This window comes from Callorhinus ursinus, unplaced genomic scaffold (assembly GCF_003265705.2).
Source record: "Callorhinus ursinus isolate GAN/ISIS: 27379988/994484 unplaced genomic scaffold, GSC_fseal_2.0 scaffold61, whole genome shotgun sequence".
Classification (NCBI taxonomy): Eukaryota; Metazoa; Chordata; class Mammalia; order Carnivora; family Otariidae; genus Callorhinus; species Callorhinus ursinus.
Genome location: NW_027397123.1, coordinates 185,502 through 198,247, shown reverse-complemented (window position 1 = coordinate 198,247; position 12,746 = coordinate 185,502). Strand labels below are relative to the sequence as shown.

General features: G+C 57.2%; 2 protein-coding genes across 8 annotated transcripts in view; both read left to right on the top strand.

Annotated features, from left to right (window-relative positions):
* Positions 1-1,183, top strand: part of SPTBN4 (spectrin beta, non-erythrocytic 4) — a 73,095-nt gene extending 71,912 nt beyond the window's left edge. For 4 of the 7 annotated variants that reach the window (XM_073885129.1, XM_025854351.2, XM_073885132.1 and 1 more), the window contains one exon: positions 135-1,183. In XM_073885129.1, coding sequence (XP_073741230.1) covers positions 135-293 — 159 coding nt within the window. In that variant the 3' untranslated portion in view covers positions 294-1,183. The remainder of the gene's footprint in view (positions 1-134) is intronic. The other 3 variants (XR_012375978.1, XM_073885131.1, XM_073885130.1) reach the window with 3 other exon arrangements.
* A 409-nt stretch (positions 1,184-1,592) lies between these two features.
* SHKBP1 (SH3KBP1 binding protein 1) lies at positions 1,593-11,838 on the top strand. The gene is made up of 18 exons (XM_025854348.2): positions 1,593-1,711; positions 1,918-1,971; positions 2,131-2,176; positions 2,284-2,357; positions 2,672-2,730; positions 2,952-3,032; positions 4,123-4,284; positions 4,369-4,459; positions 4,549-4,739; positions 5,217-5,332; positions 6,120-6,207; positions 6,321-6,437; positions 8,061-8,231; positions 9,163-9,318; positions 9,665-9,761; positions 10,732-10,910; positions 11,175-11,289; positions 11,405-11,838. Exons 1-18 carry the CDS (start codon positions 1,626-1,628, stop codon positions 11,634-11,636), a joined length of 2,115 nt encoding a protein of 704 aa, XP_025710133.1. The 5' UTR covers positions 1,593-1,625; the 3' UTR covers positions 11,637-11,838.
* The last annotated feature ends 908 nt before the right edge of the window (positions 11,839-12,746 follow it).

Sequence of the window (12,746 nt, the reverse complement as noted above, 5' to 3'; positions counted from 1 at the left end):
CTGTTTGCATTATTATTATTAACCCATTTAAGATTGGGAAGCTGAACTTCAGAGGGCAGTCCAATTGCAGGCTCATCTATTACACAGCCTCTCTTCTTCCAAATCCGGACTCTGTGCCCTGTTTCTCTCTCCAGGAGGAGATGAACGGCTGGCTGGAGGCTGTGGCCGCTTCCGTGGGAGAACACGCGGAGATCGCCCGCTGGGGACAGACACTACCCACCACGTCCTCTACAGACGAGGGCAACCCCAAGCGAGAGGCCGGGGAGCGCAGGGCCAGCGGGCGCCGGAAGTGACTTCCCAGCCCCTGGGCCTCACACACATCCCCGCCCCTTCTTTCCGCACTGTGGGCACAAAGACACTTTTTCTTCCGCAGGGGCGGGAGCCCCTGGTTCCACCGCCACTGCGGACGCGCCAAGATGGGCACTGTAAAGGAGGGGACTTCTGCACTCCAGGAAGTGGTGGGGGGATTGCTGCCCCTATAGCCATATCTCGGCCCCTTCCTGCTCGCCACCCCACCCCAGGTGCTGGGGCTCCATTATTTTTATGCAATAACTGAGTTGGGGGGGGGCGGGTAAAGGGGCCAGCTGAGCCAAGCCCCCTGCCCGGATCTACAGATCTTGCCCCAAGAAGCTGGGGTGGTAAGGGGCGATAATTCCTGCCCCCCCTCTCCGCCCTAGGGATGGGCACGGGGCCGCTGGTGAGGTCCCCTGGGCCATCCAGGGTGCTAGGGGGTGGGGAGGGGACGCCTCCTCCCTGCCTTTACCTCACTTCCAATGCTGCCTTGATCTCTGTCTGGGAAGGTGGACTGAGGGGGCCTTGGCCCCTACACTCCGCCGTCTCAGAGCCATGCGGTTAATTCCTGACTTAGTTTATTTTTGCAAAACGTCGACCTCCTCCTCCCCCGCCCCGCATCCGCGAAGGCTTTCAATGGGAGGGGCGTCAAAGCTCAAAACTGTCTTCCTCTCTCCTCCCCCCTCCAGCTGTAAATGACACTTCGTGAGGGGAGGGGCGAGGGGAAGCCCTCCCCCCCTGCATGCTTCTGGCAGGAGCACCTCCCTAGGGAGTGGGGGAACCGGGTTGTGGGCAGCCCCCATGGCCGCCTGGAGGAACCGCTGGGGCCCAGGGATGTGGGGCGGTGTGGCAGGCGCACACTGTATGTACCTATAATAAATCCTTTGGCTTTGACGGTATATGCCTGTTTGCTCGCGTTTCATGGGCTGCGCCGGGGAGGATGTGTGGGGCGGGGTGGAGGGGGCGGCGCAGGGAAAGACTGTGTCTGCAGAGAACATTTAGATGTCCTCTCGGTGTGTACTAATTTCGGGAACTAAACACATGTCCCCGACGAAACACCTGGATTCTGTTCTTAAAATGGGAACCAGAAGGATAGAGGAATGTTTCGCTAGCCCTTGTATTTGAACTTCCTCAAAGGGCCCTTGCAGTACGCCCCGTCCAGCACAGGAAAGGCTGGTCCCTTTAAGGAGGCGGAGAATTTAACTGCGACGGGTGAGCTCTTTGTCCAATCGCTGGCGGCTCCGGGAGTCTCCAGGCCAATGAGCAGGCGGTGGGGGCGGGGCCCGAGTACAGACCCGGAAGCGGGTGCTGGCCGGCCGGCTCGCCCGGGGACCATGGCAGCCGCGGCTCCTGCTGCCGATGGGGTCCCAGGTCCGGGGCCTCCCGGGGAGGTGATTCATCTGAACGTGGGAGGCAAGAGGTGAGTGTAGGAAATTCCTGAGGCCCCCACCTCGGGGGCGGGGAGCGGAATGGGAGTACCCGCCTCTCCCGGGGGGAATCCTTGTCCATCAAGGATTGCTCCGCCTCCTGTTGAAGGCGCGAGTGCCTGGACTGACGCGGTGGCTAGGGAGCCGCGTTCCTTACCCTTCCTCCAACCCCTCGCGTCTGCTCACTTTCCCCGCTTAGATTCAGTACCTCTCGCCAGACTCTCACCTGGATCCCAGACTCATTCTTCTCCAGGTGATCGGGAGAGCGAGTTTGGGGCGGGCTGTGCGGGGGGGGGAGGTTCGGGAAGAGACTGTATGGGGAGCCCTAATCCCCCCACTCACCCTCCCCACCCCACCGCCCGCACACACACACCCTGGCCCGTGACACCTGCTCTGTGTCCCCTCCCTGCAGTCTTCTGAGCGGACGCATCTCGACACTGAAAGATGAAACCGGAGCCGTGAGTAGGGCATAGAGCTGAAATGGGGCAGCGGGGTAGGAGGAGGGACAGGATACCCACTCAGCCCCGCTCTTTGCCCCATCTGTCCTCTGCCCCCCTTCCGGCAGATCTTCATCGACAGGGACCCCACCGTCTTCGCCCCCATCCTCAACTTCCTGCGCACCAAAGAGTTGGACCCCAGGTTTGCATGGGGATAAGGGGACCCCACCGTCTTCATCTTCTTCCCCTCAGAATGTTCACTTAAGCTCCTCGATCCTATTTAAATCGTGTCCTTAGAGTTTACCCCAAACACACACACACACACACACACACACACACACAAACACACACACACATTTTCGTTGCCCATATATATCATTGCTGTGTAGAATCTTGATCCAGTCAAAAATTGCTGCTGCTTGGGATTCTCTGTGCAGTTTTGAAAATTTCCCCCTCAGAATTCTCCACCCACTCCCACTCCCCAGACTCTGACCCTTAGTCAATTCTGCTACCCAGGGGTGTCCATGGTTCCAGCCTCCTCCACGAAGCCCAGTTCTATGGGCTCACTCCTCTGGGTAAGTGGGGGCCCCATTAGCATCCTCCTTGCATAGAAAACGAGCTCCAGCTCTCCTGATGCTCCCTCTCCCCCTCTCCTGAAAGAAGTTTGGGTTAGAACTGAGAGCACTGGAATTGGTCCTGGGTCTCAGGGGGAGTGGTGGAGAATGAGCTAGGGGAGGGGGATAGGATCTGCCTCAGTACTCTCCCAAGTCCCAGCTTTCGAGTTATTCTGCCTCAGTTCGACGCCTGCAGCTGCGGGAGGAGTTGGACCGATCTTCTTGTGGAAACGTTCTCTTCAACGGTTACCTGCCTCCGCCAGGTGGGCACAACCAAGGGTTGGAGGGGAGGGAGGGGGGACTGAAGACTACATTTCCCATAAGGTCGCAGCTGTGAGCCCTGAGACACTATGGGAGTTGTAGTCCTATATCAGAGGCCGTCCTGATGGAAAGGAAGTGGGAAACAGCGTTTTCAATGAGGCAATGGGCCAGCTAGCCTCACTGAGGCTCAGAAGTATGCCCTAGAGCCTGAAGGGGGTTTCGGTCCAGGTTTGATTTCCCTGTGGGGAAACTTAGGAAGAACCGGGGTCCTTTGCGTGGAGGGAAGAAATAATAAAGGGGAGATAATCTCCATGGGACCTTGGATCAGCCACCCCACTGGCCATGGAAAATATGCCCCAGTGGTTATTGGGGACTGTAGTCCACTAGGCTTTGCTGGTGGGTAGAAGGAATAAAATGGGGAAGTTCAATTTATGACTATTTCCCTAACCTCAGTAGGGAAATAGTCATAAATTTCATGAAGTTTGCCAAATATGAAGATCTCTGCTTTTGTTTTCTTAACTTAGTTTTACTGTGTTGTTTTTAAAAAGTCATTTTTTAAAGTTTATTTATTTATTTATTTAAGTAATCTTTACACCCTCACGGGGCTCAGACTCACAACCCCGAAATCAAGAGTCACACGTTCTTCTGACTGAGCCAACCAGGCGCCCAGTACAAAAGTCATTTTGAATAGAAGCTTTATATCACTACCTTTATACCATAAATAAGTGAATATGAAAATAAAACCCCCCAAATACCAATGTTGTGATGCTTCTGCCTGTCAAGGAGATAGATAGATAGACTTCTGTTTCTTAAAACAGAAGATTAGCAAACACTGAAAAGGTAGCATATGAGGGCAGCACCAAACTGATTCGTCCTTTGTGATGGGCTCAAAGGAACTGAAAAGGGAGTAATTTGCTGTGTGATTGCATGTCATTGAGTGCCGTGTCCCCACACCACCTAAAATCTTTTCCCCAGGAGACTATGCCCCACATGGGGGGAAATCAGTATCTGGCCTATTTAAAGTGCTCGTGACGTGGCAGTTATTACAATTAATTACAATTATTGTTGCTCTGCTCCTTCTCCCTGCCACAGTGTTCCCAGTAAAGCGGCGGAACCGGCACAGCCTAGTGGGACCCCAGCAGTCAGGGGGGCGCCCAACCCCCGTTCGACGCAGCAACACAATGCCCCCCAACCTGGGCAATGCAGGGCTGCTGGGCCGAATGCTGGATGAGAGAGCCCCTCCCTCCCCATCGGGTACGTTTCTGTCCCCTGGGAGGCTGGGGCACCCAGTGGGGTCCCTGTGACCCCGCCGTGATCCCCGTTCTTCCCACCCCCAAGGGCTACCGGAGGAGCCGGGGATGGTGCGCCTAGTGTGTGGACACCACAACTGGATCGCTGTGGCCTACACCCAGTTCCTCGTTTGCTATAGGTGCTCAGGGCGGGTGGTGGCCAGAGGCCCGAGCCCTGTCGATGGGGAGGGCTCACGGTGAGGGTTGACGATATCCCCCCATCCCCCAGGCTCAAGGAAGCCTCTGGCTGGCAGCTGGTGTTCTCCAGCCCACGCCTGGACTGGCCCATTGAGCGACTGGCACTCACAGCTCGGGTGCTTGGTGGGGCTTTGGGTGAGCATGACAAGATGGTGGCAGCGGCCACGGGCAGCGAGATCCTGCTGTGGGCTCTGCAGGCAGAAGGCGGTGGCTCCGAGATAGGTAGGGTACCAGGACTTTTCCAGAACCTTCCGCCCTTTAGAATTATGCTTCAGCCTATGGTCTGTTAGAATTCTCTACCCCACTGGAATCCTGTGGCCTGTTAAAATAACCCACCCGATACAGTTCTCACGCCCATGAAGATTCTTTGCATTATTAAGATGTTCCAACCCTTTAGAATTCCCTATCCTGTTAGAATTCCTTGGCTTGTAGAAAAATCCACCCACATACAATTCTCCCGTCCGTCAGAATTCCCTGCCCTGTTAGATCTCCATGCCAGTAGAACCCCAGAGCCTGTTAGAATCTGCATTCCCATTAGAAATCTCTGTTTGCCTTGTTGAAAATCTCCACCGTGGTAGAATTCCACACCCTGTCAGGAATCTGGCCCATGGAATCCTCTGGCCCTCGGAGTTCTTCCTGCCCCCTCCCTTCTCCCTCATGAAGCAGGGGTCCCGGCTGAGTGCTCGTTGCCCTCCACAGGAGTCTTCCATCTGGGGGTGCCCGTGGAGGCCTTATTCTTCGTTGGGAACCAGCTCATCGCCACAAGCCACACGGGGCGCATCGGGGTGTGGAATGCCGTCACCAAGCACTGGCAGGTCAGGGTGCTGGCCAGCCTGGCTGCCTCCTTCCCTGGTGGGGTGTCCAGACCATACAGACCCGGGGAGGGGTTCCTTTCTGCCCTGCCCCACCTACAGAGCGCCAGAGAACCCAACAGTGGACCAGATCCTGGTGGGGGTGCTGGCGCAATGAAGGCCTAAGGGACGTCAGGTCAGGGAGGCCTCCTGGAAGAGGGGCTGCTGGACGGACAGGAAAGATGGTGGGTTTGCAAAGGAGGAGAGAGGAGTCTCCAGGCACTGAATGGGGGAGTGGGGGGAGTGGAGACACTGTAGGAGGCAGAAACCCAGAGGGAGACGAGCGAATATCTGTCATTCCCTCTGCCCTCCCAAGCCCTGTCCAGAATGCAAGGAAAAAGACACCTGCAGTGTTGCTTTCTCCTGTCCCATGTGTTTGGGAGAGACAGACAGAGACGGAAGGAAACAGACAAATAGAAGTAGAGCAAGTCAGAAAGAGGGGACAGAGCGAGGGAAGGGTGGACAGAGAGAAAGGCAGTGTGGTTACGTGAAGGGATACAGAGAGACAGACAGGACTAGAAAAAGCCAGAAATAGAGTCAAAGAGAGGCCAAGAGACAGAGGCGCTGACTCAGAGATTTCCAGAGATGGGGAGACACAGATGGAGATAGTCCTGGAGCAGGTGAGGCTGGAGAGAAGCGGACCTGGAAACCTAGGGTGGGTTCTGGAGTTGGGGGGGGTGCCCTGAGGGGTGCTGTGGAGGCGGAGGCAGGGACGCCTGCCTGTGCCCCAGCCAGTCCCGCCTGCCCCCAGGTCCAGGAGGTACAGCCCATCACCAGCTATGATGCGGCGGGCTCCTTCCTTCTCCTGGGCTGCAGCAATGGCTCCATCTACTATGTGGGTGAGCAGCGGCCAGCACCCCTCGTGCCCGAGAACCTTCCCGGGGAAGTGGGAGAAGAGGGGAAAGCCTGGGCACCTCGAACAAGCCCGCTCTACCCTCCCTGCCCACCCCAGACGTGCAGAAGTTTCCCCTACGCATGAAGGACAACGACCTCCTCGTCAGCGAACTCTACCGGGACCCAGCAGAGGACGGGGTCACGGCCCTCAGCGTCTACCTCACCCCCAAAACCAGTAAGCTCTGATGGGCTCCCCGCCCTGCCATCAGCCCCGGCCCACAGCTGGCTCCCCACCACTTGTGGAGCGTGACCAGTGAGATTTAGGAGGGGCCGGGAGGGGAGATTGAACTCTTGTTCAGTCATTCAACAAACACTCACCGGGCACCACTTGTGCACAAGCACTGTTCCAGGGGCTGCACTGTGGCGGGGCCCTCCAACCAGGGCAGAGCTGGCCCCTAGTACTTCATCTCTGTGTTTCTTTTCCACCCCTGCATTTAGGGCATGACGCCTGCATGCTCATAAAACAAAGAAGGTGCACGTTTTACAGTCCTCTCACTTGGGACAGTTTTTTTGTTTTGGTTTCTTGACTTCAAATGCAGAGCAATAGGCTCCTTTGTGTTTGTTTTTTATTGAGCTGTGATTCACACAGCAGAGCATTCACCGTTGGAAAGTGTACAATTCAGTGACTTTTAGGAGATTCACAAGGTTGTGCACGCATCACTACTATGGAGTTCCCGAGCAGGATTGTTAGCACCCCAAAAAGGAACCCTGAACTCGTTAGCCATCATACCCTGTTCTCCCTCCTGACAGCCCCTGGAAACCTAATCTACATTCTGCCTCTGTGGATTGGCCGATTCTGGACATTTCATGTAAACAGGACCATAACAATATGCAGCGTTTCGTGTCTGGCTTTCTTCACCTAGCATAATGGCTCTTTTGTAAATTTCTTTTTTCTTTCTTCTTTTTTTTTTCATGGGGAGTGCTTTCTGGATCTTAAGATGACCTTGCCTGCTCCCATGTTGTGAAGGTTTTCCCCTGTCCTTTCTCCTAGAGGCTTTGCAGTTTTAGCTTTTTATATACAGGTCTCTGCTGCTTCTCCCATTACTTTTTATGTATGGCGTGAGGTAAGGCCCGCGGTCCATTTTTTTCCCAGCAGCAGTAAATGAGTAACACACCTAACTTCACACCTGTCATCAGCTTTCCTCCCTGGAAGGCCCCTTGCTGATTTCATGTATTTATTCCTTTCTTCCCCACCCCTCTGCCCACCACATGCCTCCACACTGTTATCTCTTCATTTGTTTGTGTCCTTACAAAATGGGTGTTGTCAGCAGGCTTTGGATTCGCAGAAATGCTCCTGGGTGTATATGTCAATTTTCCCCTTAGTTTTGCCCACCCTGCCCTAGGTTTAATGGCTGTCCAGGTGGCTGTGCACAACCCTAATCCATGGCTTTGAGCCTCTGCACAAAATACGAAAACCACGTTTTACCTACCCTCATTCCTTAAGATGGTCCATTAAGTCTCTGACCACTGCAAAATTATCGTGCCCGTCTGGAAAGTTGGCGAGGGCGGGCCGTCCCTGAGATACTGGGTTGCGTTTTCTTGTCTTGCCGTCTGTTTATATGTCTGTTTTTCAGTCTTTTGCTCTGTAACCCCATCTCCTTCTGTGTCTGTCTGTCACTGTATCCCTCTCCGGAGATCCAGTTTCTTGGTACCCTTTGCCTCCCTGTTTCTCTATTTTTCTATCTCTGTCCCCTGTCTTATGAGCTCTGTCTGTCTCTGTCTCTCTTGTTTTCTGTCTCTGCTTCTCGCTCTCTCTGTCTCTGATCTGTCCCTCTCTTCATCCTCGGCCCCTCCCCAGGTGACAGTGGGAACTGGATTGAGATTGCGTATGGCACCAGCTCCGGGGGCGTGCGGGTCATCGTCCAGCACCCTGAGACCGTGGGCTCAGGGCCCCAGCTTTTCCAGACCTTCACCGTGCACCGCAGCCCCGTCACCAAGATCATGCTCTCGGAGAAACACCTCATCTCAGGTGGGCCTCGCCGGGCTGCCCCTGCTGCGCGTCTCTCTGCAGGACACTGGCCCAGGTCGGAGTGTGAAACCGGGGGGTGGGGGAGGGAATTTTAACCTGGGACAATAATTGCAGAAGTGTGAGATGGGTCCTGTAAGGGGACCCATCCAGGTGAGAGTGAGTAATTCATCAGTTCCCCAAACATGGCTTGAGCACCTGCTGTGTGCCAGGCACAGGGGATAGAGTGACGGACAAGACAGGCCAAGTCCCTACCCCTGCGGAGCTGATGTTCTGCTGGGGATGGCAGATGATAAATAAATACGTCAGAGTAGAAATCACCAACAGGCAATGATGAAGACCAGGAATGAAAGCAGAGCTGTGTGAGTGGCTAGAGCTCGGTGGGGTCACTGGGGAAGGATCTTTGAGCAGAAACAAAGGAATGCCCCCCGCCATGGGGACAGGCATTCCAGCAGAGGGAACAGGCATTGCAAAGGCTCTGAGCTGGGAGGATGAGGGATGGATCTGAGGAGGAGCAGGGAGCCCCTGTGCCTGGAGTGGTGTGGGCGAGGGAGAGGGTGGGGCTTTGTGAGCCATGCAGAAGACCCTGTCCTTGACCTGGCACAGGTGTTCACAGGGTCCCCCTGGCTGTGTGTGGGGCCAGGCTCTGGGGGCAGGACAGGAGCAGGGAGTCCAGGGAGGAGGTGATGGTGGACAGGACCAGGGTGGGGACAGTGGCAGGGTTAGGTGAGGTCAGGCTCTGGAACGATTTTGGAGGCAGGACCAAGAGGATTTTTAACCATTTGGAGTTCTGGGGCAGAGCGAATTCTCTGAAAGGGAAGAATTCAAAGGGGCCCGAATCCTGACACCTTTGCGGGGGTCATCGTGGGGCTCGGGAGGGTGGGGCAGTGGGGATGCAGGCCTGACCTGCTGCCCGCCCCCCCTTGCTCCTCAGTCTGTGCCGACAGCAACCACGTGCGCACGTGGTCCGTGACTCGCTTCCGGGGCATGATTTCCACCCAGCCTGGCTCCACTCCGCTCGCTTCCTTCAAGATCCTGGCACTGGAGTCGGCCGACGGGCATGGTGGCTGCAGCGCCGGCAATGACATTGGTGCCTACTAGCCCCTGGCACCCCCCCCCCGCCCCATGCGCCCTGCCTGACTCCCACTGGCCTCCATTGGCCCCTTACCTGACCTGCCCAGCGGGCCTGGTTGACCTCCATTCACTCCTCGCCACCCCGCATTGAATTCTGTTACCCCATCGAGTCCTCTGCCTGCCACCTGACCCAGGATCCCCACCCTGCATCCGTGAACTCCACTGACTGTTGCTGACCCCCAGCCCTTTCTGAGCTCACCCAATTCCAGAAACCTGGGAATGCAGACCTGGGGTCCTGGGAGGGATTCATCGGTGGGGAAGGAGGCAGAGCCCTGACTCCCCCCTCCCCCGTCCCGGCCCAGGCCCCTACGGCGAGCGGGATGACCAGCAAGTGTTCATTCAGAAGGTGGTGCCCAGCGCCAGTCAGCTCTTTGTGCGCCTTTCATCTACTGGCCAGCGGTGAGGACCGTCCCGTCAGATGGGGTTGGGGGGTGGTCGGAGGAGAAGGCAAGATCCCAGCTGGGTCGTGGAGGCCAAAAGGGGGGGACACTTGAAGGAACAAAGGCTAAAAGGGAGCACAGGGCTGGGTCCTAGGTTTGGGGGCTGGAGGAATCAAAGGTGTGACACATGGTTGGCGGTGAAGCTGGAGAAACCCCAGGCACCCCTGCTGGACCTCAGGCAGGTGGCCCAGGGTGGTCAGGGCCCGGGGTGGGGGCAGGAGGCGTGGGCGCAGGTGTCCGGGCCAGGGGGTGGGGTGCGGGCCGCGGGGGAGGTGCTCGCCCCAGCCTGGGAAGGGGGCCTGTGACGGTTTTCTTGAGGAGGGAGCCCTGGGGTTCCCAAGGCTGGAAGTGACCAAATAGGACATCCAATGGGGTGCACATGGTCCGGGAGCTGGAGCAGTGACCAGGCTGCAGGGGGCCTGTCAATCACGCGTAAGAGCCGAGATTGCCCTGAGTGGGCTGGGGAGCCATGGGGCAGCACAGTGGGGAGCACTGTGGGGGCTGGACTGGAGGTTGGATAGGAGCCCCAGAGCCCAGGGAGGAGGCTGGGACAGGTGCCTGACGGGAGCAGGCAGCACTTGACCAGGGCCAGACAGGAGGGGAGGAGGGGACCCTGGAGGCCGAGGGAACTGGCCTTGGGGAACCATAGGAGGTGAGGGAGGTGCCCAGGATGACTCAGGCCTTCCTTGTGACGGGACCAGGGGAGAGCTTCAGATCTGGGGGAGAATCCCAACATCCCGGGACATGTTGGGGCTGCCGGGCGGGAGCCATCCAGGAGGCAGCTGCACCCAGAGAGAGTGCACTGCGGAAGGATAAGGGGGCTTGGGGTGGTGGTTGCAGAGGCAGGAACGGAAGCCATAACGGTGGGGTCTGAGGCCCGGTGAGAAGACGCGCTAGGGCCAGGGTGACCCCCTCCCCTTCTGTCTTAGGGTGTGCTCCGTGCGCTCGGTGGACGGCTCCCCCACCACTGCCTTCACGGTGCTCGAGTGTGAGGGCTCCCGGCGGCTTGGCTCTCGGCCCCGGCGGTACCTGCTCACCGGCCAGGCCAACGGCAGCCTGGCCATGTGGGACCTGACCACCGCCATGGACGGCCTCGGCCAGGCCCCTGGTACTCCCTGCCCCGCCCCCAGGCCCCTCTCCTCAGCCCCCTTCCCCAGTCTCCCTCCCCAAGCCCTTGGCCTCTGACCCCTTTCCTCTGCCTTTGAACCCTACCTTGCCCCTGCTTGTCCACCCCTCTCTCTTAGCATCTGACCCCTGTCCCTGGACCTCTGCATTTTTCCTCCTATCCTGACCTCAGTCCTTGCACACAACACGTGTCCCTTGCCCAGTGATCCTTGTCTTGCCCCCCGACCTGTTTCCTTGCCCCCCCCAGCCGGTGGCCTGACAGAGGAAGAGCTGATGGAGCAGCTGGAGCAGTGTGAGCCGACGCCGCTGTCTTCCTCCAGGAGCTCCCTCCCCAGCCCCTCCCCCCGCACCTCTCTCACCAGGTAGGCCTGACCCCACTTCCCCTTTGTGCAGTGGGGGCGGGGGGGGGGGTTGCTGCTCACCTGCCTCGGATGACCCAGATGACCCGCACTGACCCTCATCACCCCCCCACCGCAGTCTTCACTTAGCCTCCAGCAACACCTCCCTGTCTGGCTGGCGCGGGAGCCCAAGCCCCCCACAGGCTGAGGCCCGGCGTCGTGGGGGAGGCAGCTTCGTGGAACGCTGCCAAGAACTGGTCCGGGGTGGGCCAGAGCCCCGACGGCCACCGACACCAGCCCCTCGGCCCCCCGTGGGTCTGGGAGCTCCCCTTGCGCCCCCCAAGGTGAAGCTCAATGAAACTTCCTTCTGAACACAGCTGCCATGGTGCCTTTGGATACCCAGGTCCCCGGGGGGAGGGTCGGGGGGGGGGTTTCTGGTGCCTCCCTGCTTCCTGTCAGAGCCCTGGGTTCAGGGCCAGGGCCTCCTTGGAGTGGTCACTGTTACTAGGCCCCCACTGTACCCCCTTTTCTGGAGCCAAAGTCACCCTCCCCTAATAAAGTTCTCACTGCCAACACCTTGCTGACATTCCTAGAGGGTTTGGGGACCCCCAGGGAAAGGGTCGGAGAGATGTGGGGACTGGCCAGATGTCTGGCTATAGATTCAGGAACATCTGGCTCTCTCTCACTTTAAGCGAAGAAAGAGAACGTAATGGTTTACCCCTGGCTTCAGGCATAGCTGGATCCAGGGATTCAAAAACTCATCCAGAATGTCTTTCCACCTTTTGGCTTTGCTTGCCTCTGGGATGCATCATTCTCAGTCAGGTTTTCCCCTCTGGATGCCAAGATGACTCCAGGTACCTCCTTAGCAACTTTTTTTTCTCTCTAGCAGCAGCGGCAAAAAACAAAAGAAAAAAAAATCACACGACTGATTCTTACTGGCTCGAATGTAGTCAGATGGCCACCCCTGAACCAATCACTATGGTGGCCCGTGTGATGGAGGCCTTCCATTGTTCCAAGGGTCCTGTGCCCTCACAAGCCAGGAGGTGAGATCAGCCCAGGCCTCCCCTCCGACCAGAGGAGGAGTCCCTGAAAGGTGAATCAGGGTACTGTTCCCACAAACAGGGATGAATGGCTGCAGGTCAACAGAAACACAGATGTTGGCTATACGATTGCGACATCCTTAGTGTTTGTACCCTAAACCTCGCCACGGCCAACACCTTGCCCACATCCCTGGCTGCCCAGTCTCATCCCTTTCCTGCCCCTACCAGAGAGGTTATGTGGGACAGGTTCTGCTCACTCCAGCTTAATATCCTTGAGGTTTTCCCCCAAATAATACCTATTCCTATGGCAACTTCTGAGGAAAGTTTTCTGCCTCTTTTCCTTGGACTGATGAAGAGGAGAGGGGGCCAGACTCGGGAGGAGGGATTTTAGAATATGCCAATTTGAGAATTCCGAGTTTCTGGAATGCCACAGTTTCTGTA

Coding starts and splice junctions, on each gene's coding strand:
- SHKBP1 (XM_025854348.2), top strand. CDS start 1,626: ATGGCAGCCGCGGCTCCTGCTGCCGATGGGGTCCCAGGTCCGGGGCCT. Junction 4,740..5,216: donor AGGCGGTGGCTCCGAGATAG/GTAGGGTACCAG, acceptor TGCCCTCCACAG/GAGTCTTCCATCTGGGGGTG. Junction 9,762..10,731: donor CTTTCATCTACTGGCCAGCG/GTGAGGACCGTC, acceptor CTTCTGTCTTAG/GGTGTGCTCCGTGCGCTCGG.